Source organism: Amphiprion ocellaris, chromosome 19 (assembly GCF_022539595.1).
Source record: "Amphiprion ocellaris isolate individual 3 ecotype Okinawa chromosome 19, ASM2253959v1, whole genome shotgun sequence".
In the NCBI taxonomy this organism is placed as follows: domain Eukaryota; kingdom Metazoa; phylum Chordata; class Actinopteri; family Pomacentridae; genus Amphiprion; species Amphiprion ocellaris.
Window position 1 is genome coordinate 10,689,752 of NC_072784.1, and position 27,281 is coordinate 10,717,032.

General features: G+C 36.3%; 1 protein-coding gene across 1 annotated transcript; it reads left to right on the forward strand.

Moving 5' to 3' along the window:
- Positions 1-81: 81 nt before the first annotated feature.
- On the forward strand, positions 82-26,953 carry LOC111572516 (calpain-15-like). Its single transcript, XM_023276213.3, has 13 exons — positions 82-1,457; positions 2,732-2,919; positions 8,712-9,717; positions 12,268-12,476; positions 12,994-13,177; positions 15,253-15,476; positions 16,624-16,749; positions 17,964-18,116; positions 19,006-19,167; positions 20,169-20,389; positions 22,166-22,311; positions 22,874-23,052; positions 24,711-26,953. Exons 2-13 carry the CDS (start codon positions 2,759-2,761, stop codon positions 24,886-24,888), a joined length of 2,949 nt encoding a protein of 982 aa, XP_023131981.1. The 5' UTR covers positions 82-1,457; positions 2,732-2,758; the 3' UTR covers positions 24,889-26,953.
- Positions 26,954-27,281: the final 328 nt, after the last annotated feature.

Sequence of the window (27,281 nt, forward strand, 5' to 3'; positions counted from 1 at the left end):
TCATATATACATGTTTTCAGATACAGTTTACAGTGCTACTGTGATGTTTCAGGTAATAATATGCTGATTTTTCGGAGAGAAATTAAAAATACGATACAGCATGTGTAAGGATCACAGCAGACACATGAAGCATCCTGCCACCACCATGCTTCACAGTGAGAATGATGTGTTCATGATGATGTGCAGCGCTTGGCTGCATTTCGGCTGATAATGTTTGACATGTAACTGTTGGTCACACTTAAGTCACTAATGGCTTCACAGTTAATCACAAACACATGATAGACATGCTGGAGGTATTCATTAAAAGTACCTACAATGGTGTAAAATACTTTATTACAGTTACCGCATCTGTAGTGCCTGTATAAAGTTTTCTCCTTTAATTGTTTTTAAACATGGAATTATGGTCAGTTTAATTTGCCTTTGTTGACAAGAGTTTACCAAAAGACTCATTCGCATAAATGTAAAATATAAAGTCAGACTCATCTAATCGAACACAGGTTTAGTATAAAGACTCCTGTATCTGGAAGGTCCAGTCACTGGTGGATCAGTACTTCTGGATAGAATTACACCATGAAAACTAAAGAACATTCCAAGAAACTCTGAGAAAACGTTGTTGGAAAGCATCAGTTGAAGATGATACAAGAACATTTTCAAGTTACTGAATATCTTTTAGAGTCCAGTTTAATCCATCATTAAGAAATGGAAGGAATATGGAACATGAGTAAATCTGATTAGAGCAGGACGTCCTCAAAAACTGAGAGACTGAGCAAGAAAGACACTAGTGAGGGAGGCCACCAAGACACCTATGACTCCTCTGAAGGAGTTCCAACTGTTGTCTGTTCTTCACCAGTCAAAGCTTTATGGGAGACAGAGAAAGACTTTTGGAAAAAGTTCATATTAAATCTGGACTAGAGTTCACCAGAAGACATGTGGAGACTGAAGTCAACTGGAAGAAGGTTCTATGAGGAGACCAATCATGATGTGAAGCACAGTGGTGGCGGCATTATTATGTGGTCATAGAACTCAATCGAAAGAGACTAAAAACAATGAGATACAAAAAGACCACAAAGATTTAGTGCCTCTTTGTGGTCATTTTGTGTTCCTGCAGTTCCTTTTTTTCTAATTTTGTGTTCCTGCAGTTTAATTAGAATGAATGAATTGATTTTTACTTTTTATTCTGTCACCTGCCTTTTGTTTTATTAATTCTTTTTAATTTATTTTGGTTAAATCTGTTATTTTTTTCCAGAGGTATTTTATTGTGAATATGCTGACAGGATGCTGTTGTGTGTCTGTGCAGCTTGACGCCGCTGTGTGTGCAGAAGGGGGGTGACTGTGCACATCCACCGCTCACATCTCCAAGAATGCAGCAGGCAGCAGCAGCATCATCCGCCTGGTCGCAGCAGCAGCAGCAGCAGCAGCAGCAGCAGCAGCAGCAGCAGACAGCCTCCCTGCAGTCGGTGAGTCCAGCTTCATCCTCCTGTCCTCTGTTGCAGCGTCTCAGCGTCCGGCTGCTGGACTGCAGCTCCTCCAGCTCACCTGAAGTCGACGTGAACTTCAGCATCAGCAGGGAAGCATCTGCAGTGAGGCTCCTGTATGCAACAAAACTGTGTCTGGACACTTCATGTGTTTTCATGCTTTTAGAGGGATTTTAGGCAGCTAGAGACCAACACAGCAGAAGGAGACTCTGGATTAATACCAGATTTAACAAGAATTAAAACAGTGGATTTGTGTGCAGTGAGCAGAAAACGTGAGTGTTGCAGTCGGCGTCTCCTCCTGATGAGCATCTGAAGCTGCCGATGTTATCAGACAGATTTAAAGTCCTTGTTCAAGGACAAAACTGTGGAGCAGGAAGCAGCTGGAGCCCAACCACAGCAGATCTGCAGCATCTGAATCACAGCAAAGTTACAGTAAAGTCCTGCAGTGTGACCTTAAAATATCCATCAGAGCAGCTTCGTCCAGAACGCCACTCCTGTGCATCTGTGTTCTGATAAAAGATCAATCATCTGTTATCATCTACACACAACAGCTAACATTAGCTGCAAGTTCCAGTAATACTTTGAAGAAAACATTTCATTCCAGTGTTCAAAGAATGTTGTAAGGACTTTTATAATTTAAAATAATGTTCCGATGAGGTTAAAAAGTAAACTAAGACAAAAAGTTTCAGCTGTAAAAAACCCACTAAAGTCTTACTCACATTTGCACATCATATTACCATTAAATGTATGTTAAGGCAGAAGCATTTCCTGCTAGAAAAAGCAGTTGAGATGGGAGAGACTGTTCAAACAACAACTGTTGTCTGTTCTTCACCAGTCAAAGCTTTATGGGAGACAAAGAGGAAAAACTCATATTAAATCTGGACTAGAGTTCACCAGAAGACATGTGGAGACTCTGTAGCCAACTGGAAGAAGATTCTTTGGTCGTCATCACATCATCACAAATGCACCATCTCCACTGTGAAACATGGTGGTGGCAGCATCAGGATGTTTCTCAGCAGCAGGTCCTGAAGGCTTGTAAAGGTAGAGGGTAAATGAATGCAGCAAAGTCTAGAGAAATCCTGGAGGACAACTGAAGAGAAAAGAATCACAAAGGGATGAAACAATCGCAAAGAATTACTTCACATAGAAAATGTTCCACAGTAGGTTCTACTCTAATATCCTGTGACCTGCTCATAACACTCATGTCGATCATTTTAACAGCAACAGACTGATGTTTTCCTGCCTCCCCTCCTCAGGGCCCGTCCACCTGAGCCAGCGGCATCATGGGAAGCTCCTCCTCCTCCCTTGTAGACGAAGCGGAGGGTGAAGCGGCTCCGCGAGGCGCCGCCCTGCCTCCGTCCCCCGTCATGGGCTGTTTAAGGAGCAGCCAGAGCAGCTTCCTGCCCCGGCAGCTTCCCCGACCAGGCCGACACCGAGAGAGGAGGTAGGAGGCCGGATCTGCAGAACACATAAACAACATTCAGAGAAACATGTAAGAAACAAAGAACATACCAATGAAAAGCTTTCATTAAAGGTAAACAAACCCTGATTTAAAAGAAGTGAGAAATTTTCTGGGAACATTAAAATTGAACTTTCACTTTGCAGATAAGTTTTCTGTTAACCAATTCAATTTCAATTCAATTCAATTTTATTTATATAGTGCCAATTACAGTCAAATTGTCTCGAGACGCTTTACAGAACCCATATACCTGCCCTAATCGAGGATGCTTTGCCTTCTATATGTGAAGATGGATGTAGGAAGGTTTAAGCTTCTTTCAGCAAATTAATGTCTTCTCTAAAAGTCTTAATGGCAGTTTTACCAGGTCGGACCGAGCTTCTGTATCATTTCCAACACAAAACGTTCCATCAGTGGTGCTTCCAATTGTGTGAAATGATTTAGGCAAGGATTTTTAGATATTTCAGCACCGATATTTGTCTTTTCTTTGAGCATAACTTGATTAAACACTTATAATTCTGAATGATCCTGACATGGAGACAGGATGGATCAGGATCTAACAGCAGGTCACACAACTTTTCGTCACGTTACATTGATTCAGGGTTCAGTTCACTTCCAGCCGTTTAGGACTGTTTCATCTGCATCCATTAAATACCCACAGCATCAGACAGCAGCAGGATCCTCATTAAAGTGGAACAACAGCTTTGATCACTTCATTAAATACTAATAATCATAAATGATACCCAACATGGAGATAGGATAACAGCAGGTCCCACTCAGTTTTTATTTATATCACACAATCACAGTTTACTTTGTTGCTTCCAGCTGTTTAGGACTGTTTCCTCTGAGTCTATTAACCCTCGTGTTGTCCTGCGGGTCAAAATTGACCTGTTTTAAAGTTTGAAAATGTGGGAAAAAATATATTTTCACAGTGAAACTTCTGATGTCCACATTTTTGGGAAATTTTTGAACATTTTTTGGTGGAAAAAATGTTTTAAAAAAAAAAGTTTCGCTGGATTTTGGTAGATTGTTTTGTGAATGTTCTTAAAGAAGATATTAGAAATTTTACTGATATATATGTAATCACTTTAGATATTTTTAGGATTTTTTGGAAGATTTTTCTCATTTTTTGAAAATATTTACAAAAATTTTCTTGCCAAATTTGGGAGATTTTTTTTTTTTTAAATAAAACTTTTAAGGTAAACTTTTAAGGAATTACTTAAATTTTTCTGAAGGTTTTGCAAATTTTCAGGAATTTGGCAAATTTTTTTGCAGAATTTTTGGATTTTTTTTCAGACAAGGAAACAATGTTTTTCGGTGCTCGTAAATGAAAACAACAGGAGGCTTGAACAAATTATCCCCAACGTAATGCGTACCGTCAGCAGAATATTTTCATGTTTTATGCTTTATGACCCAACGTTAAGAATTTAGACAATAATTATGGCAAAGTTTTAAACAAATGCCGAATAGCAAAAGTGATAAATATGCAAAAATTCCATATTATACAAGAAGTGGAACCCAAAACAAGCAAGAAATTATTTTTTTTTACCTGAGGGCAGCAGACGTGATTGTTTTTTATCCAAACGGTTCGAAGAGTCTTGGAGGATTCTGAAAACACCTTCAGAATCTGTGTGAGTGTCAAATAGGCTACTAAAAATAATAGTTTTAATATTTCTTTTTCTGACAATGCTTGGTTCTGAATGCACAGTGATGTAACTCTTAACCAGGTAATGCAACACGCTTTATGTCCACCGCTGCAGAAATAAGTCACACAAGTGTTCTGAGGTTTCTGGAATTTACTCATTTTACTTATTTTGACAGTTTTTTTTTTTTTTTTTAGAGAATCAGTTCATTTAGAGCAAGAAAATACACAGAATTCAACAACCAGACAGCGAAAAAACACACAAACAGTTGTTTAGTTGTTATTTTCTCAGCTCAGAGATCCTGAACAAATCAAAATGTTGAACCAAACGTCACTGATGTTAGTTTTCCTCATCAAAGCCTCTGATTATGTCCATTTGTTAATGCTAATGTGATGTCTGAATGTTTAAAAGCTGACTTATGTTCCACAGTTTTCCGGACTCGACTCGACCGCTCGTGAATTTTTCATGAATCGATCGATGTGAACCAAACCTCAGCCTTCCTTATTAATTATTACTGCCGCTCTGTCTGATTTACTGAGAATATGGAGGCAGCCGGAGACCTTCACTGGGACTCGGGTTACTCGCTGGCAGGAAACCTGAAGGCTCCGGGGGAATCCCTGATGGAGGAACCGGTCCGGTGGAGCTTCCAGAGGGAATTCTGAGCTGCAGGAAGCGCTGCTCAGCGTTTGAAGCTGGCAGATCAAAATACCTTCATGGATCGAAAAGAAGAAAATGTGACATCAGGAGACACATGAAAGCTCAGAGTTCATCCTGTGATTCAGTCGCTGCCTTTGAACCAAATCCTCCACATTTCAGGTTTATTTGTCGAGCTGTTGTTCCACAGGTTCAAAATATATTCACTTAAATGTATATTTTATCTTGTATATCCTGTCAGCATCACCCAGCTGGAGCTCGAGGTCAACAAAAAGAAAAAACTCAAACCACAGAAAGCGTAGAGCAGCAATAAAACATAAAACATCATTTCAGAGACAATAAAACACTAGAAAAAACTAATAGAACAGAAAAAATATTTTTAAAAAAACATTAGAAAAGATAAATATTTTAAAAAGACACAAACATTATGTATGAAAGCAAAACATTAATGAAGACATGAACAAATATAGAAAAAAGAAAACATTACAAGAAACAATAAATCATAGAAAAACTGTTCATATTGAAAAAGTGAGGAAAACATTCTAAAAACTTCATGAAAAATCAATAAATGATTTTAAGAAATAAAACATCTGTAAAAATAAAAGCGTTTAAAAGCAAAAATCGAACATAAGAGAAAACAATGAAACAGAAAATATTTAAAAAGACAAGAAATATTTTTAAAAAGCTAAAAAAAATTAAACCGTCGAAATGAAAAAACATTAAAAAAAACACCATCAAAGAAGGCAAAACTATAGAAAATGCAATAAAATGTAATAAAAAACTATGAAACAGAAAACAGAAAAAAAACTGGTAAAGACAATAAAACATTATAAATTAAAATAAAACATGAAAAACAAGAAAACACAATAATAAATAACCCAAATTAGAAAAAAAACCTATTCCTATTAAAAAAGACAATAAAACAGTATGAAAGGACAATAAATATGAAAAATAAAACATTGTTAAAGATAAAACACTACAATAAAACATGATTTTAAAAATCAATATTGTTAGAAACAATAATAAAGCATTAGAAAATATATTAAAAACCCTAAAAAATCAATAAATATTTTTAAAAGATAATAAAGCATTAGAAACAAAAAACAAAACATTAAAGAAGACAATAAAACATGAAAAAACTGTAAAAACCTAAAAAACAAAGCATTGGTAAAGATAATAAAACATTTTAAAGCAACAATAAAGCATTACAAAGGACAATAAATATTTAAAAAGACAATAACACATTACAAATGAAAATAAAACATCGAAAACAATAAAAAATGTAAACAACAACAAATATAATAATGAATAAAACTAAACTAAAAAATGGAAAAAAATCTATTCATGTAACAAAAACAATAAAACATTATGAAAAGGCAATAAAACTACTCAAAAACAACAAAATATGAAAAAAATAAAAATTAGACAAAAAACTTCAAAATAAAAGACAAAAAGAAAAAATGTTTAAAAAATAAAACATTTGTGAAGATAAAACATAACAATAAAACATGATTTCAAAAATCTGTATTATTAGAGAAAATAATAAAAGATTAAAAAGCAACAACAAAACGTGAGATGAACAATAAATATCATGAAAACACAATAAAGCATTAAAAAACAGTAAAATATTACACTAAATGACAAAACATTGCATAAAACTTTTTCCAAAAATGACTAGATGTTTTCAAAAAGACAAAATAAAATATGCAAATGCTAATTTGTACAGCTTTAACATTAAATAAATCGAACAATTATTATTCTACTCAAACCAGGCCTCACACTATGCTTTTTAAAACAATGTCACATTTTGCAGCTTTTAATGTACTATTAATTAATTGAGCTGCATTTTCTGATCCAGATGTTAGTTTCAGATGTAAACAAACAGCAGAGAGGTTCATGTTTCAGTCTAAAAGTACATTTCCAGGCTAAATTTCTGGTTTAAACATGTGTTTTCTCTGCAGCAGCAGTCAGTGTTTGCTGCAGTGAATCCTGCAGCTTCGGTCTCCACAGATGGAAAATGTGGGACAGATTTCAGTCCGACGTCCCTCCAGAACTTCCTGTCTGATAATCTGAGTCGGTTTTACCTCTGAGAGCTGCAGGAACATGAACTTACGTGTTTAACAGTGTTTTTCTCCAGAAACTAACTCAGCAGAACAGTGGGAATCTGTGCTGCAGCTGCTTCTATCATTTCCATATTCATGCATTTTAATGTTCTCCCTGCAGCCAGCAGCGTTTAGGAACCTGAAACAACTGTTATTCACCGTTTATATTTAGACTTCTTCATATTCTCAGGCTGCTCCTGCCTCCTCTTCGTCTCCGGGGATTTTACAGAAACAGAAACCAGAAGTGAGCTGCAGACTCAGATCTGTGTTTGTTCTGTTTAAACATCAGAGAAAAACTCCTCAGACTGGATCAGAACTCTGAAGGTTCTTAATGTTCCTTTAAAGAGTTCAATATGAAGATTATTGTTTACAGTTTAGTTCTAAGAAACCAGGAAAATACTTCAATCTATGGATTAGATGGTTGATATTAAATCAGACTAATGGAGGATAAGATGCAGTGATGCTCAAATCAGGACTCTGCTTTAGACTTGATTTAGACTGGTTTTATACTGGTTTTATACTGGATTTAGGCTAGTTTTAGACTGATTTTAGACTAGCTTTAGACTGGATTTAGAATGGATTTAAACAAATGTTAGAATGGTTTTAGACTGGTTTCCATCTAGGGTTTAGACTATTTTTAGACTGGTTTTAGACTAGTTTTAGACTGGTTTTAGGCTAATTTTAGACTGGGTTAGACTGGTTTTAGACTGGTTTTAGACTGGTTCTATCCTGGTTTCCTACTGGTTTTATGGTGGTTTTAGACTGGTTTGCGTCTTAGGTTTAGACTGGCTTTGAGCTTGGTCACCATCACCACAATGCTGAGATCAGGGCTTTGTTTTTGGACTTCCTGGACTGGTTTTGGAGTCCATGATGGTGAGATCAGGCTCTAGTTGGACTGGTCTTGGACCTGGTAGTAGACTGGTTTTAGAGTGGGTTTGGAGTTGGTTGATGTTTCCATGATGTTGAGATCAGCGCTCTAATTTTGGATCTGGTTTGGACAAAATTTTGCACTGAGTGGTTTTTGACTTGGTTCTTTGGACTGGTTTTGAACTGGTCTTGGACTTAGTTTGAAATCAGTTTGGACTGGATTTATACTGGTTTTGGACTTGAGTTTGAACAAATTTTACTCTGGTGTTAGACAGGTCATGGACTTGGTTTTAGACCGATTTTGGACTAGGCTTTAAATTGTTCTTGGACTTAGTTTGGCACTTGTTTATATTGGTTTTGGACTGGTTCTATACTGGTATTAGACTGATTTTAGATTGGTTCCATACTGGTTTTAGGCTATGGACTGGATGTTGGTGCCTCCTGACGGTGTTCTGTGCTGGATGGAATAAAACAATCAGCATCAGGTTTGATTCTGATTCTGTTTTCTCTGCAGTTTCTCGTCGGGTTCGATGCCCTTCCAGAGGACTCAGTGGGCCTGTGGCTGCTGTACCTTCCTGAACGCCGCCGGCGCCCCCCGATGTTCCATCTGTGAGGCCCCTCGCCGAGCACCCGACGCCCGCTGGATGTGGCCCGGCAGGGAGGACGCCGGCTGGTCCTGTCCCCGCTGCACGCTGGCCAACTCCCCCGGCAGCTCGGCCTGTTCGCTGTGCGGCTACACCGGACCTCCTGAAGCCCAGCCCAGACCTCAGCGCTCCAGCAGCTGCTCGGGGCCCCTGAGGGCCTCGTCCTCGGAGCCCTGCAGGAGGCCGAAAGACAGAACCAGCCTGTCCTGGGACTGTCTGAGGTGCACGCTCCAGAACACTCCCACCTCCATGTCTTGCTCGGCCTGCGGCGGACCTCGAAAGCTGTCGCTGCCGCAGATCCCGGCCGAGGCCCTCAGGGGCCCCGAAGCCAGCGACGGACCTGGAGCCACTCAGCCGGAACCTGCAGCTCTGTCGCTGTCCATCTCCACCCGAGGAGAGTGTTTACCGGTGGAGGCTTCGTATTCGACCTCAGCCTCCTCAGCGCTCAGCGGACCTCCGGCCCACAACAACCCGGTTCCCTGCAGCCGTAGAGAGGTTCCTCCTCCGGACCTCAGCCAGCCTCTCAGCATCAGTCCGTCTCCTTCCACTCTCGCCGTCTCCAATCCGTCCAGCCAGCCGGAGCTGCTGACCAGCAGGAGGCTCAGCATCCTGAAGGAGGAGATGTCTCCGCTGTCTCCTGCCGCCGACGCCTCGCTGCTGTTTCCGGCGGTGAGGACGGAGGAGTGGTCGTGTCCGGCCTGCACCCTCATCAACCAGGTCAAAGCCCAGCACTGCCTGGCCTGTCACACGCCTCAGCAGCTGAGACCGGCGGCGTCACCGAGGAGGAAGGAGAGCCGGCTGGTGGAGGCGCTGCGACAGAGCGACGAAGGAGAAGCTAAAGAGCTGTGGGAGAACATCGTCAGCTTCTGCAGAGAGGTCAGAGACTTTAACCCTCCTGTTGTTGTCCTCATTTACGGGCACCAAAAAATATTGTTTCCTTGTCTGAAAAAATACAAAAATTCAGCAAAAAAATTACCCAAATTTCAGAAAATTAGCAAAATCTTCAGGAAGAAAATTCCAATAATTCCTTAAAAGTTTCCCTTAAAAGGTTTTTTTTTTTTTTTTTAAATCCCCCAAATTTGGCAAGAAAATTCTTGTAAATATTTTTGAAAAATCAGTGAAATCTTCAAAAAAAATCCTAAAAATATCTAAAGTGATTCCATATGTATCAGTAAAACTTAATATAATATTATCTTAATAATATTTTCTTTAAGAACATTCACATAAAAATCAACCAAAATCCAGCAAGTTTTGCTGGATTTTGGTTGATTTTTTTATGAATGTTCTTAAACATTTTTAACATTTCTTTTTTTCCACCAAAAAATGTTCAGAGATTTCCCAAAAAATGTTGAAAATGTGGACATCAGAAGTTTCACTGTGAATTTATTTATTTTTTCCACATTTTCAAACTTTAAAACCCGTCAATTTTGACCCGCAGGATGACACGAGGGTTAAACTAACATCAAAACCAATTTTTCTGAACCCTTTGACCACAAAAAAGACAACTGGCAGGTTTTGGGGGTATGTTATCTTTTAGAAGTCTCTAAAATGGCACCTTCTAAATAATAATAAACAGAGAGAAATGTCAAACTTCCAGGAGATCTTTGAGCATCTTTGACGTACTGTTCTGTTGGGAAACTTTACAAAATTTGATCTTAAAGGTGTCATAAATATACATACATGTCTCATTTTTTTTAAATGCCCAAAATGTTCTGTTTCCACTGAAAACATCCGATTAAAAACAAAAAATTTTGCGCTCTTTGATGAAACTGTGAAACCATTCCTGACTCAGCTGCAACCAACACTAACGTGACAAAAATTCTATGATTTTTTTGGGTTGAACTGCAGGCAGAGTTTACACAAAGCAGAGAGACGACAAGTATAAAAACAAATTTAAAATGTAAACAGTAAAGTTTTGGCATCTGAATGAGGATATTGTGTGAAAAGTTCAGATTTTTTCCTAACCCTCCATTCACTGTGAAAACCAAAAGAACTGCTGCATTTCTAACTTTCTGACACTGTGAACTACTCATCTGTTGGAAAATGTCTCTAAATTTCATCTTAATATTGTGATATTTTACCAAAAGTACTTTTTCCAACTAATTCTTTAAAAATTCTGACAAAAAATCAGTGATTTTTCTTTTGGCTGAACTGCAGGCAGTGTTTCCACAGAGCATAAAAAATGTAAAAGAAGTTAAAGATAAATGACTAAAGAAACTGAACATTCCTTTTTTTTTAGTTGTTTTTCTGTTTCATTCTGCACAGAAGACATTTCTGAGTTCTCTCTCCTTCCTCATGTTGTTCTATTTCCGTAGAGCTGCAGGACTTTAGATTGAAAAATGAACCACAGTGAAGAAAAACTAGACAGGAGTAAAAAGAAACCACTGCTTAAAGTTCAGAGGGTTAATGTTGCTTCACTCTGAGCTTCTCTGTGCAGAATGAAGGCGTCTTTTTATATCTGTAGGATTATTCAGCCCTGAGTCTTGCCTGCAGGGAGCAATAGAACTATAATAACCTGCAGGTGGAACATAAAGCAGCCTGGGAGGATGAGTCGGGTAAAAAAAAAAAAAAAAAGACTTTATCAGCTTATTTCAGCTCAGAGCTTTTATATTCAATATCCTCTGGCATGATGTCCATTTTGAGCTATTTCAGACAAAAGATTGGGTTTAGGACAACCCAAGAAAACCATCTTATTATCACACCCTCGTGTTGTCCTGTGGGTCAAATTGACCCGTTTTAAAGTTTGAAAATGTGAAAAATGTATATATTTTCACAGAGAAACTCCTGATGTTCACATTTTCAACATTTTTTGGAATTTTTTAAAGCATTTTTTTGGTAGAAAAAAATGTTTCTTTAAGAACATTGACAAAAAAAATCAACCAAAATCCAGCAAATTTTGCTGGATTTCGGTTGATTTTTTTGTCAATGTTCTTGAAGAAAATATAAGAAGTGTTACGGATATATATGTAATTGATAGATGTTTTTACTACTTTTTGGAAGATTTTTACTCATTTTTTGAAAATATTTACAAGAATTTTCTTGCCAAATTTGGGGGATTTTTTTTTTAAATACATTTTTTAAGGTAAACTTTTAAGGAATTATTGGAATTTTCTGAAGTTTTTGGAGATTTTCAGAAATTCTGGGAATTTTTTTGCTGAATTTTTGTATTTATTCAGACAAGGAAACTATATTTTTTGGTGCCCGTAAATGAAAACAACGGGAGGGTTAATTATTTGAAAAAAAGAAAAAGAAGCTTGCACTGCTGCTTATTACTGCTGATAATTAAACAGGCTTTTATTGTGAAGGAGTTGAGGTGGAAATTAGAAGATCAGCAGCTTCATTAACAGTCAAACCAACAATCAAACTCACTGTGATTGACGTTTTTTTTCTAATTCCTGACATCTGATTCTGTGTTTTCTCTCCCAGAACTCGGTGACGTTTGTGGACGACAGTTTCCCGCCAGGTCCGAAGTCGGTGGGTTTCCCGTTGGACGACAGCGTCCAGCATCGGGTCAGGAAGTGGCTTCGACCCCAAGAGATCAGCTGCGCTAACTTCAGGGACCGAGGAGTGAAGTGGTCGGTGTTCAGGACGCTGCGACCATCCGACATCCTGCAGGGGCTTCTGGGTAACTGCTGGTGAGCGTACAGCTCTACAGGAAGGTGGAGTCATGTCCATTTTTGCATCGTTTTCTTTGCTCCAATCTATGGATCAACGTTTGAAGCCGTAACCTGAATTATAATGTAGCTAGATAAAGTTTTCCATTGATATGTGCGAATAGTGTTTAACGGTACAACTCTGCTTTGATAGAATAATACAAACCAGTTATATGATGGTGCAAATTTGGTAAAAAATGCCAATATTTCTGTCTACTCTGATATTCCACCAACTATAAAACCGTTTTTTGCATTTATGGCCAATATTAGGACAATCGTTGAGCAGGGACAATAAATGAAACCACCCCAATCGTGTCCCAACTGGAAGAGTTCTATAATGCTGTTACTGGCCTCAAAGTAAAATCATCCAACTCCCAGTGCTTCAGATTATTTTATAAAAAGTGGTTCCACACTATGGCTTTACTTTCATGTTGATTCGAGCCCAACATGGCGCCTGCTCAGATTCTCCACTAAAACCCGCTAAACCTCTGGAGAACAGGTTCCTCAGTGCCCTGGCGGTTCTGGCTGAGCGGCCCGAGCTGGTGGAGAAGGTGATGGTGACCCGGTCGCTGTGTGCTGAAGGAGCCTATCAGGTCCGACTCTGCAAAGATGGTTCCTGGACGACGGTTCTGGTGGACGACATGCTGCCCTGCGATGAGAACGGACACCTGCTGTTCTCTCAGGTACATAAACAGCCTGCTTTAGTACAGGTACACCTGGAGAAAAGGAGCATCTGGAGAACAGGTAGAAAAGGAACATCTGGAGAACAGGTAGAAAAGGAACATCTGGAGAACAGGTACACCAGGTGGTACATGTCAAGATTAGCGCTGCACTTCCTGATTCCAGACTAGAAATCTGTGTGAGAATTCTGTAATATAAAAGTTGGTTGTTGTATAACACAGTTGAAATTATTAGCTAATGGTATGGATTAGCAGTTATAACTGTTAGCTAACAGTATGAATAATAGTTGAAACCATTTGCTAACAGTAATGATTATCAGTTACAATTGTTAACTAACAGTATTTATAAATTGATTAAATTATTAGTTAACTAACGAGACAAACAGTTGAAACTTTTTGTTAACAGTATGGCTAAATAACTGAAATTTTTAGCTAACGGTATCACTTAACAATTGAAAACTGTTAGCTAATAGTATGGATTAGTAGTTATAACTGTTAGCAAACAGTGTGGATAAACAGTTGAAATGATTCGCGAACAGTAATGATTAGCAGTTACAACTGTTAGCTAATGGTATTTATGAATTGAATAAATTATTAGCTAACTAAAGAGACAAACAGTTGAAACCTTTTGCTAACAGTTTGGATAAGCGGTTGAACCTGTTAGCTGACAGTTTGGATAAACAACTGAATTTTTTAGCTAATATTATAAATAAACAGTTATTTATTATTTATAAATAAATTAGGAATTATTATTTATAATTATTTATAACAATATGGATAAACAGCTGAGATTCGCTGACAGTAATGATTAGCAGTTGCAACTGTTAAATAAGAGTATTTGTAAACTGAATAAATTACTAGGTAACTAAAGAGATAAACAGGTGAAACCTTTAGCTAACGGACAAACAGCTGAAACTGTTAGTTAACAGTATGGATAAATGGCTGACATTACTGGCTAACAATATGGTAAAACAGTTGAAACTATTAACTAACAGTATGGATAAACAATTTAAGTTATTCGCTAATGGTATGGATTGGCAGTATTCACTAACACAATGCACAATTTTCTTCATGTCTTGTAAATTAGACATTTCTAAGAGCCTGTCTCTTTATTGATTATTGCAAATATTAGGTTTTCTTAAAATAAGAATGATTAAACTCTTTAAATTGTACATTTCCAGTGAAGTAAACCAATTTTCAGGTTGACATGTTGAAGTATTGACGTTGTTCTTTGCACACAATTCACTTTATTGTAAGGAAAATAATTGGAGGGTTGAAGATGCTAATTACAAATAACAGCATCACTGGTAGAGCTGCAATGTCACATATTTGTAGCTTATTAGCTACAAATAATTCGTAGAATATTTTTTTCTGGCCTTAGTTTGGGTTAATGAGCAACTTGTTTCACATTGAAAGTAGCCATTAGATTCATTTTTGTTGTTATCTCAACTTTGTCTGGTGACTTTTTTTGAATGCTTAAGCGCTTATTTGGAATTAATAAGTTTTATATGTCAAACTTAAATCTGAAAACCTTCTTCTCCAATCTGAGTTATTTCTTTTAGTTTCCTAAAAACTCTGAAGACAGAAACACCCTTTTGCTTCAAACAGAGTGAATATACAAGCTTCAGAGGCTGTTCAACATAGTAAAAACATTGAAATCTCTCAGTTTTCACTTTTATAACAGAGCATCCTTGTTAATGGTCCTCTAAGCAGTCTGCTACTCTCATTTTTCACTGAAATCCAATTATATTATTCAATTCTCCCACTGTGTTTATGAGCTTTTCAGATCATATTTCTTCAACAGTTTCCTGCCTCAGAGTTAACTTGTGAAAGCTTCTTCTTCCTGCAAACATAACTTTAACACGATATTGGTCTTTATCTTGTGAGTTTTTTTTTCCACAACACATGAAGGCGTAATACAGCAAGATAAATGTATCGTGCAGATAATATTCTACATGTAGTCCTCAGAGTTCTGTTAGTTTTGCTTTATGGTGTTGATGCTCCTCATCAGCAGATGTGATTGAAATGCTGCAGGAGATATTTCCTCCACGTTAAACCTCCTAATCCTCCTCCTGCAGGCCCAGAGGAAGCAGCTCTGGGTGGCTCTGATTGAAAAAGCTCTAGCGAAGCTCCACGGTTCCTACTTCGCCCTGCAGGCGGGTCGGGCCATTGAGGGTCTGTCCACGCTGACCGGGGCCCCCTGCGAGTCTCTGGCCTTGCAGATCAGCACCACCAACCCCAAAGAAGAACCCATCGACACCGACCTCATCTGGGCCAAGATGCTGAGCTCCAAGGAGGCCGGGTGAGGAGGGAACATTCCCACAACATCACCTAAAAGTTCTAGTCATTAATAAAGAAAATGTTTTCATCAAAGGATCCTTTAAAGGTAATGTAATGTTTTAATATCGACATTCAGAGGATGTTGTCCTGAACACAGATTATGTTCTGTGACAAAGGAAGAACGTTCTCAAACCAACATTTAAAAAATATTTTCAGATGTGATAAAATGTTCCTGTCCTGTGATATGCTTACAAAGATGGAACATTCCTTCTGTAATGTTCTGTTGATGTTTTGGGGATGTAGTAGAAGAACACGTCATAGAACGTTCTACGTTAAAACATTCTCCTGATGTTCTCTGACAACAGATAATGTTTTGAAGATGTTGGGACCTCAGATGAGAGAACGTTCTTCATAAGACGTTCCTGTAATGTGATATATTAAAGATAAAACATTTTGCTTTGTTGCTGAGGAAACATGTTATGGAACATTCTTCTATTAAATGTTCAAACAATATTCTATAATAACAAATGAAGAATGTTCTCAAACAACATTCAGAAAATGTTTTCAAGATGTTGTCAAGGCCTCATATGACGGTAGGTTTATTATGCAGAACATTTTATAACGCTCTTGTAATGTGATTTATTAAAGGTAGGACATTTTGAGTTTTTGTTGAGGGAACACGTTATAGAACGTTCTCATATAAGACCTTTCCACAATAACAACGGAAGGATGTTCTCAATACAACATTCAAAAAATGTTTTCCAGATGTTATTGAGACCTCAGATGACAGAACGTTCTTAAAGAGACGCTCTTGTACTTCGATATATGAAAGGTGGAACGTTCTGCCTGCAATGTTCTAAGGATGTTTTGTTTGTATAAAACATTCTGACAGTGTTCCACAATGTTCCCTGCTAACAGAGGTAGAATGTTTTCAGTGCAACAATCAGTTTTGAGAATATTAAGGCATAATTCTCTAACATTATTATCAGCAAACATTTTGAGAACGTCTTTAGCTGCCCTACTTTTAAGAACAACATTCTGGGTACTAAAAGAATGCTTCCAATTAAATGTCCGAAGAACTTTGCAGATTTTTTCCATAACATTTTTAGAACCAAAAGAACTTATATCTAGGTTAACCCTAGTTGTGTCTTATGCTGCTGTGCTGCCAGCTTCCTGATGGGGGCGTCCTGTGGAGGAGGGAACATGAAGGTGGACGACAGCGAGTACGAGTCTTTGGGTTTACGTCCTCGACATGCGTACTCGGTTCTCGATGTTCGGGATGTGGACGGACACAGGTGAGGAACATAAGTCTGGTTCTGTTGCTCAAATGGGTAAAAACTGATGCTGAAGTGGCTTAAAGTGACTCTAAACATCAGATCTGTCTTTAATTAATTAATTCGGTCTTTATTTATACTACTTTAAGGTACTGAGGCCTCATTTTCTGTGTAGCTGTATAAGAAATTCAGATGTATGAACAGAAATAAGAAACAAGTACAATATCTCCTCTATAGTACAACATGGTGTCATCAGCATACAGGTGAACGTTACAACCACACACAGAGGAAACACTATCATCTAAATCAGGGGTGTCAAACTCATCTTAGTTCAGGGGCCTCATTCAGAACAATTTGATCTCAAGTGGATTGGACCAGCAAAATTACAGCATAATAACCTATAAATAACCACAACTACAAATTTTTCCTTCATTTTAGTGCAAAAAAGTACATTCTGAAAAATTCACATTCAATTAACTATATTTTTACAAAACATTATGAACAAACTCAAATTTGTTAAGAAAAATAAATTCAATTTCAACAACATTATGCCTCAGTTTATCATTTATACATTACAACTTACAGATCGCAGAGTATCGACAAAGTTCCAAAACTTTTAGTCACAGGTAACTGGAACTGAATGATGTAGTATTTTACTTTAAAAAGCAACAAACACAAGACAAACTATCACAAAAATGAGACAAAATGACAAAACTGAGACAAACAACATGAAACAAAACAAGAAAGTGGCAAAAAAAATTAGACAAAAAGCTACAAAGCAACAAAAAAAACAGACAACACAAGTGAGACAAAAAACACAAAACGACACAAAACAATGAATAAAGCAAAACACAAAACGACAAAAACGAGAAACAAAATGACAAAAAACATGAGACAAACGACAAAAGTCATACAAAAAAATGACAAAAACAAGACAAAATATTACAAAAACAAGACACAAAATGACAAAAGAACAATGAGCTATCTAATATTTTACTTCATGATCAAAACAACTTGTCATGGTCTGGAAATTCTTTTCAGTTTATAGTTTTACAAATTTAAAATTTGCAGTTAATGTCTTCTCTGTAATTTTTACACTTTACAAAGTCGTCCAACAGGCCCAGTTGGACCCTCTGGAGGGCCAGTTTTGGTCCGCAGGCTGCATGTTTGACACCCCTGATCTGAATAAAGAGTGACATCTTTTCCATGTTGTGATCACCTGCTGCATGTTCCAGACTGCTGCAGCTGAGGAACCCATGGGGTCGGTTCTCTTGGACCGGAGCCTGGGCCGACGACTGGCCCAACTGGTCTCCACACCTGAAGAAGGAACTGTGCGCCCAGCGAGCCGAGGACGGCCTGTTCTGGATGGACTTCTGGGATTTCATCAGGTACATCAGGAGACACAAACTACTGCACTGTTTTGGCCTCTACAAGGCTGTGTGAGCTTGTTTTCTATTCAAAGTCTGAACACAAAGTCACATTTAACTGAAGCAAAACTGAAACAGAACATACAGAAGAAAGTTTGATTTCATTTAAATGTCAAAAAGGTGAATTAAGTCACTGGAGCTGCACTCAGTATTCTGATTTAAAGAAAAGAGCAAGTTTTAACAAAGGCAAAACATGGTAGTATTTGGAAACTGTGAAAATAATGGTTTAAAAGGCATATTATCTTTTTTAAAAATTATTAAAATTAAACTATTTGTCAGTCAGAAATTGTAAAAACAAAGAGTTCTTGAATTTTCATCTATTAAACACTTTTTGAAAAAAATCATGTGTAATGTGCTGCTCCATCAAGAAAATTAACCAAATTTAGACTTAAAATGTGAGATATTGCATCAAAATGACTTTAATCTACATGTATGATCTAGATTATCCTCTGAGTTTTCGGTTGAACTGCAGGCAGTGTTCACAGAGAGACTGAGAGTAAAATAAAACAGACTGGATCAGCAAGGCTAGCTAAATAACTACAGTTTGACATGAATGTTGTTGACTTAAAACTTGTCAAAATTATTCAGAAGTTGTCTAAAATGATTGAAATCTTTCTGAAATAACAGCAACTTTTCCAGTTAACTTGAAGACTATCCAAAATGACAAACTTTGTCCAAAATGACAAAAAACTTGACAAAAATATATGTAGCATGGCTTGGAACATTCAATGGTGTCTCTATATATTGTGGAAATTTTTTTCCAGTGTTGGCAACAGCTGTGGACACTTGAAGAAATGCTGTATACGTTGACTTTTTTTACTTTCAAATGAGTTTATGTTCGTCCCTGCAGGTACTTTGACTCGGTGGATATCTGTAAGATTCACTCAGACTGGCAGGAGGTTCGGGTTCCCGGTGTTTTTCCTCGAGGAGCTGACGTTCCGGTGTCGGTGGTGTCCATCACAGTGCTGGAGAGGACGGCTGTGGAGCTGGCTTTATTCCAGCAGGGCAGCAGGTACAATCAGAATGGACTCATTCAACCTTTATTTAAACTGTGAGATGCTCAGGACATTTACAATGTGGCCGATTTAAAAAAAATCAAAGATGAGGGAGCGTAAATAAGACAACTGGATGAAGTAATTAAAGGTAAAGTTAGTTAAATAATAGGAATATTGATTAGAGTATTTACATTTTAAGAACAAATGAATCAGCTGAGACAAGAACAGTGGGAAGTGAAACAGAATGAACCTGAATTTCCTTAAGTACTGAGTCCAGCTAGATTGTTCTGGATATTAATGCACCAAAACATCAAAAACCTGGATTTTAAGACACTGAAGTGAAAAATAATCTTGATATTAACACACCAAAATGTCAAAAATTTTAATATTAACACATCAAAACTTGAAAAACCTGGATATTAACTCACTAAAACATAAAAAAAACTGGATATTAAGACATTAGAAAAAATTAAATGCTGGATATTAATGCACCAGATTGGCAAAATCCAAGATATTACAGCACTAAAGTGAAAAATAATCTAGATCTTAACACTCCAAAATTTCAAAAATCTGGATATTAACGCACCAGAACCTGAAAAACCTGCATAATTATGCATCAAAGGATTGCAAACCATGATGTTAAGACACCAAAACATCATAAACCTGGATATTCACTCACTAAAACATCAAAATCCTGGATATTAAGACACTGAAGTGAAAATAATCTCGATATCAACACACCAAAATGTCAAAAATCTGGATATTAAATCACTAGAACATGAAAAACCTACATATTAATGCACCAAATGATTGCAAACTTTGATGTTAAGACATCAAAACATCATAAACCTGGATATTAACACGTCAAAATATACAAAATCTGAATAATAATACACCAAAACCTGAAAAACCTGGATATTAGCATACAGCAACACTGATACTAATTCAAAAAACATCCAAAATCTCAGTAATAATGAACCAGCTGAACATCACTGACCTCCTGCTGGTTCTGGTCCAGGCGCTGGGACACGGCCGACAGCCACCTCCTGGATCTCTGTGTTCTGCTGTTCCGGGTCGCCTACGACAGCTCCGGTGCTCTGACTCTGGGCCGCCTGCTGGCTCACAGCCGCCGCTCGGTCCGGAGGTTCGTGGGCTGCGACGTGATGCTGGAGCCGGGAGAATACGCCGTGATGTGCTGCGCGTTCAACCACTGGCACGGTTTGGTCTCCGAGGGCAACGGTAAGATTAAGTAACGATTCTGAATTATTGTGATGTGACTGTTGGTCACAGCCAAGTCACTCATAGCTTCATGGTTGTGACAAGATGCACAGAATTTTTTGATTTTCACAGAAACGTGTTCGTTAATTTTTGGTGAATTTTCAAATGAAAATTTCCAAAAGACTGTCAAAGTTGCCAAAATAGATTTTGTCACTGCATGGAAACAGTGCAAATACATTTATATGTGTAATGATGACTTTATTTGTAAGATTTTGGCACATTTGTCTTTTTTTAACCCCTTGACTTCTACACTTTTGTTTCCCAAGAAAGACTCTTATGTTGAAATTATGTGCAGCACATAGAAACAATGGAACAAATGTTTATATGTTGTTGTGTTGTTGTCTTAAAATAATTCACACCTTTTGAATCGTGAGTCCTTGTGCTTTCACAAGATACATAATTTGATGTAAAAATATTCTACATACAAGAGCTAAATTTATTGTACCTGGGCGAGTGAACATAAATTTGTTTTCCAAGTGAAGATAAGTCAAAAACTCTGTTGAAAACTTGCTCTAGACCAGGGGTGTCAAACATGTGGCCTGTGGGCCAAAACCAGCCCTCCAGAGGGTCCAATCCGGCCCGCAGGATGACTTTATAAAGAGTAAAAAACATTGTAAATTTGTAAAACTATAAATTTGAAATAATTTCTAGACCATAACAAGTTGTTTTGATCATAAAGTAAAATACTAGATTGCTCTTTTGTCATTTTGTGTCTCATTTTTGTAATGTTTTGTCTTTGTTGTTTTTTGTCTGACTTCTGTCTGACTTTTACCGTTTGTCTCATGCTTTTGTCGTTTTGTGTTTCCTTTTTGTCTCACTTGTGTTTTTTGTCTCTATTTGTCATTTTGTTTTTTGCTTTCTTCATGGTTTTATGTGTCATTTTTGTTGTTTTGTTTCTCGCTTTTGTCATTTTTTGTCTCACTTGTTTCCATTATTTTTGTCGCTTTGTAACTTCTTTGTCGAATTTTTTGTTTCTTTTTTTATTGTTTCGTGTCGTTTGTCTCATTTTTTTGTCATTTTGTTTCTCAGTTGTCGTTATGTGTCTCATTTTTTAATATTTTGTCTTGTTTTTCTTGTTTTTTTGTCTTTTTTTATGTAAAACACTATAACGTTCAGTTCCAGATACCTGTGTTTAAATGTTTTGTTCCTTTGTAGAAACACTGTAATCTGGTGTAAATGATAAACTGAGGCGTAATGTTGTTGAAATTTTATTTGTTTTTCTTAGAAAATTTCAGTTTTTTCATAATGTTTTGTAAAAAGATAGTTCTTTAAATGTGAACATTTTCAGAATGTACTTTTTGAACTAAAACAAAGGGAAAATGTGGAGTTGTCGTTATTTATCGGTTATTATGTTATGATTTTACTGGTCTGGACCACTTGAGATCAAATTGGGCTGAATGTGGAACCTGAACTAAAATGAGTTTGACACCCCTGATCTAGAGAGACCAAAAGCCAAGAGAAATTCAGTCTTTCCTAGGAAAATATCGATAGACAAATGCAAGATTATAATTAACACAATATACAGCTGAAATGTGATCAAAATACCAAATATGTTGTTAAAATGACTGAAGAAATGGGTACAAATCCTCAAAAGCATAATAAATTTAAACACAACACTGAACAAGATTTTCCAGCTTCTCAAACAGCATCCATATGTATTTTTTATGTGTATTTAATGTATTTTTCTGCACATCTCTGTCCTGACTATAATGACAGACATCAGTTGTGTTTCTCCAGCGGTCGGCGGCAGGTCGGAGGCGTCTGGTCACATGTTGGCAGTTTACAGCTCCAGACTGGTGATGGTGGAGCAGGTGACGGCGGTCAACACAACCATCGCCGACGGCATCATCGAGCTGGCAGAAACCAAAGGAGAGCGACACGAGGTGACGCTGAGCGTTCAAAATCAAGTGAAAAACTTGGATATTAATGCACCAAAACATCAAACATCTTTACATTCATGCACCAAAACCCTAAAAAGTTGGATAATAATGCAACAAAACATTACAATATGGATATTAATGAACCAAAACATCAGAAACCTGGATAATAATGTAACAAAACATTAAAAACCTGGATATTATTGTAACAACACATCAAAAACTTGGATATTAATGCATCAAAACATCAAATGACGTCACACACATGCATGTTGGCCTCACAGTTCTTCTCTTGAAAGCTTTTTCCTTTGGCCAAAATTCTATAAAAAGAGATTTTAAAAAAGGTTTAAAGTGTATAAAATGCATTTTTTCTTGAAATGCGAGTGCATAAGTTTTGTTTTGCCTCTCATGCAGGCAAAAAATCTGAAAGATGTTGAGTTTACTGTCATAGAAAGCAAAGAAACCAGAGTTGCTTGAGTTCATTTTTTGATAATATTTCACCAATCAGACGATTTCTGTGCCGTGTATTTATTTACCTGTCAGCTTCAGTTTGTCCTGCTGGTTTCAGGGTCGGGAAGGGATGACCTGTTACTACCTGACCCACGGGTGGGCGGGGCTTATCGTCATGGTGGAGAACCGACATCCTCGACATCACCTGCACGTTTCCTGCGACTGCAGCGACAGTTTCAACGTGGTGTCGACTCGCAGCAGCCTGAAGACCATTGACAGCATCCCTCCTCTGCACAGGTTCACCTCAGACCTCCACCAGCATCCGTCTGATCCAGAAACATAGAAACGTTATTTACTTATTTAGCTTCTAAACCAGACTGAGACAGAACAACAGACTTCACACACCAGAAATCAGTTAAGTTAAGGAATCTAAATTGAACTAAAAAACTACAACAACAATATTAAAATACATGGAACCGATGCAGTAAGTCAGTATTGTGAGAAGAAAATTGAGAGTACACTTTTATGGGAGAAAATATCTGAATTTCTGAGATTACAGCTGCAAATTCACTGGAAATAAACTCAAATTTTCTCTGAGATTCTGACATTATTTAATCATAAATTTATCATAAATGTTTTTAACGGAAAAACCTTTACAAGATTAAAGTTGTTAATTTTTAAAAACAAACTCAGATATTCTCTGAGGTGATTAAGTCATACATTTATGGGGCAAAAACACTTTTTAAAAAAAAAATAAAAAAACTAAATTCTACAATTTAAGTTATAAAGTTACAAGAAAAAATGTGAGATTATTGAGTCATGAAATTAGTAAAGACAACAACATTTAAAAAATATATATTGATGTGAGATTATTGAGTCATAAATTTAGAGAAAAAAGAATCAATTTTTCAAAATTGTGTTTGTTCATTGAAAAAGATTCGATTTACTGGAAAAAAAAACACATATTCTCTGAGAAATTTACAAGAAAAAATTTACGAGATTAAAATAGTAAATTTATTGTAAAGAAGCTCAAAGGTTCTCTGAGATTATTAAACCATAAATTAAACCAAAAACTTACTAACACAAAACTTTTGTAAGATTTAATTTAAAAAAAAAAAAAAAAAAAAATCTTAAATATTCTCTGAGATATTTAAGCAACCAATTCATGGGGAACTTTTTGTAAAAAATAATAACAATTAATTAATCATTTAAATATAGTTTTGTAAAATGTGCCTATAAAGTTCTAAGATTAAAATAATTTTTTTAAAATACTCAAATCTCTGAGATTATTCAGAAAAAATTACTTACTTTTTAAAATGAAACAGGTAAAACAAGTTTCTAAGAATTAAGTTCAGTTACAAGAGAAAAAACATAGATATTTTGTAAGATTATTAAGTCAGAAATTTACTTTCAATATTCTTTTTTTCCAAAAAAGTGAATATTTATGAGAAAAATAATTGAAATTCTTTAAGACCTTTAATAAGAGGAGCTTTTATTTTTATTTTTTGGCTACAATGACCCTCATATGTTGTTGTGTATAGAAGATGTGGCTCAGCTTCATAAAACAGCGTCATCTATATAACAAGAATCAGCACCTCAGTTATTTATATGCGGGAAATAAAAGTGGGCCGAGCACAGGGCCTTGGGTAACTACGTCAAACTACAATATGTCAGTTTGAACTCTTACTTGCAACCCTACAAAACTTTTTCAGGAACTTTTAGAAAAAAAACAAGACTTTTTATGGTTGAAGTCATAACTTTACTAGAACAAACTCTCACACACCCGGTTGTCTTCAGAAAAGACTAATAACAGGTCCATGATCTCTGATTTGTGTTGGACTTCTTCCATCCAGCCTGTTCTCCTCCTGTCAGCCTCAGTTAGCGGCTAATGTTGATTTTTATTATTTTATTATTGATGCATTCATTTTTATTGAATAAACCTGCTTCATCCTCAGACAGGTGTTGGTGGTTTTATCTCAGCTGGAGGGAAACGCCGGATTCTCCATCACTCACCGACTCGCCCACAGGAAAGCTGTTCAGGCGTCGCTGGGAAACTGGAGTCCATCGAAGGCGACGCACAGCCCGAGTCTGAGCCCCGAGACGGCAGGACTGCACCAGCCGAGACCTCTATGACCCCGACTGGAGGCCAGAACCAGACCAGAACCAGACCAGAACCAGAACAGAACCAGTCGGAGGTAGTGGGAGGCCAGAACTAAACCAGAACCAGTCAGATGAACCAGGAGGAAGCCACTGACTGGACTGTTTCCTCCAGGCAGCTTCTTTAACGGACCAGTCCCAGTTTGAGCTGCTGGTTTATGGACAACAGGAATATTTCTCATAAGTTCTGGACGGTTTCTGCAGAAGCAACGAATGTTTAGTGATTCCTCCAAGCTGCTCGATGGCAGAAATAAAATAATCTCACTGATCGAGATTCCCCAGATTCCCACACAAGGATTAAATCTAGTTGTAGAAATTCAGTAAAACTTTCTGTTAATAATAGTGGAATACACTGTAAACCTAAATTCTGTAGAAGAGCAGCATGAGTGCCAAAAAATACACTAAAAAATTGGGAAAAAAAGAGAGAAAACAATGACAAATATCTGTAACATTACATTTTTAACATATTTAACTACAGTAAAACGGTGTAATTTCATGGCAAAAACTGTAAATTTGCTAGAAAAACACAATTTTAATCAAATGTTTACACAACAGACTATTTATTTAAGGCTTGAACTGGTTTTAAGTTTCAAAGAACTAATGATAAAATGTAAATCAGCTAAAATTCATAACAATAAAACTTCTCACACAACATTTTTATTGATTTTCAGTCTGATTTAAATCAAAGCAACAACTTATATTTTACTGTGTTTAACTAAAACTGTGGAGCCAAATATGTTTAATCTGTCAACAACTAAAATACAAAAAAGAGCTAATTTATTATTTAGTATTTTTAATGTTTTGTATACAGTGTGTTTTCTGTAGATTTTATTGTTCATGGAAAGTTTAATTTTTAAAAAACTAATTTTAACTCATTTCTATCTATAGTTTTAAAGGCAGATTAAACTTAAATTATCTGAACTGCAACATAAGATTACAATTTAAGATTTACTTTATTAACTCACAGAACTTTAACTGCCAACATCCTCAACATAATCCACCAAATCAACTTAAAAATGCAAAACAGTGAAACAGGACCAACAACACAAAATAAGTACAAAAATATAAAATTCAGATAAATCATGCTGCAGACTGACAGTTTTAGTTGCTGCCGGTAAAAAAAAAATAGATTATATTTTCAACCTCTTAAACTATCGGCCAATTAAAAAAAACAAAACAAAAGATAAACAAAACGAAGTAAATTAAAAATTGTAGAAGAAAATGCAATAAATTAATTCTAATTTAATAAGCAGATAAGCAAAAATAATTTAAAAATAAAACAATAAGTAAACTGAAAATAAAAGACAAATATCAAATAAATTAATTTGGGAAACAATTATTAATTAAAACTTAAAACAAACAAATAAATAATAATAAATAAGTAAATAATCAACAAGAGTGTTAAAAATAAAAAACTGGAAATAAAAGAAAGAAATCAAATAAATTAATTTGATAAATAATCATTGTCAATTAAGAAATAAAATATATTAATTAAAATGAGTAAATAACCAAAAAAAGATACAAATACAAATAAGTAAATTAAAAATAATTCAGCATTAAATCAAATATAATAATTGAAGAAATAATTACCATCAGTTTTTTGTAAACAATAAATATTAACTGTTTTATTTTAGCTAAAAGTATTTTTTAAAAGCTGTTTAACTGGGAGCTTCTGCTTTAAGACGACAATCGGGATTATTTATTTCTGTCTTCGGAGCAGTTTTGTCTCCAGATGATCCAGAAGCTACACGTTCGTCCACGTTTTAGAAAATGTTAGAAAACACATGATGCACTTTATCTCTCACGTCACAGGGTGGTTTTCAGGTCCAAGCGTCTTATTTGCACTGTTGGTAGAAGAGTAGAAGCTAAAACCATCTGGAATAATAAATAAAGTGTGTTAGAGTTTCCGTGGAGACCAGCTGTGTGGCAGCGTTAGCACTTTATCAACTTTATACACTATGCTGGATTCTGTTTTATTTTCACGGTTTTTAAGCGCAGAAAAACAAAAAAAAAAAAAAGTTTTATTCTCCTGAATCCAAAACTAGCATCACAATAATAGAACATAAAAACTATGCAAATGTTTGAAAGCTGTTATAGCGCTTCAGTAATGAATAAAAAAGTCTTGCTCTTCTAGATCATTAGCTTATCTGCTGTATTTGCAGGGTTGAAATAGAAAAGTGTGTGTTTAGTTGTGATTTAATGTGTTATATTTACATTTTTTTAACATTCAGGTTTGACTTTTACTGTAATCTGTGTTCATTCAGTAGCTACTTTATAATAAAGTTTATATATTAATATATATATATATATACATGTGTATATACATAACATAAAGAATGTCAAGGAGCAGCAAAGGGAAAATAAATTAC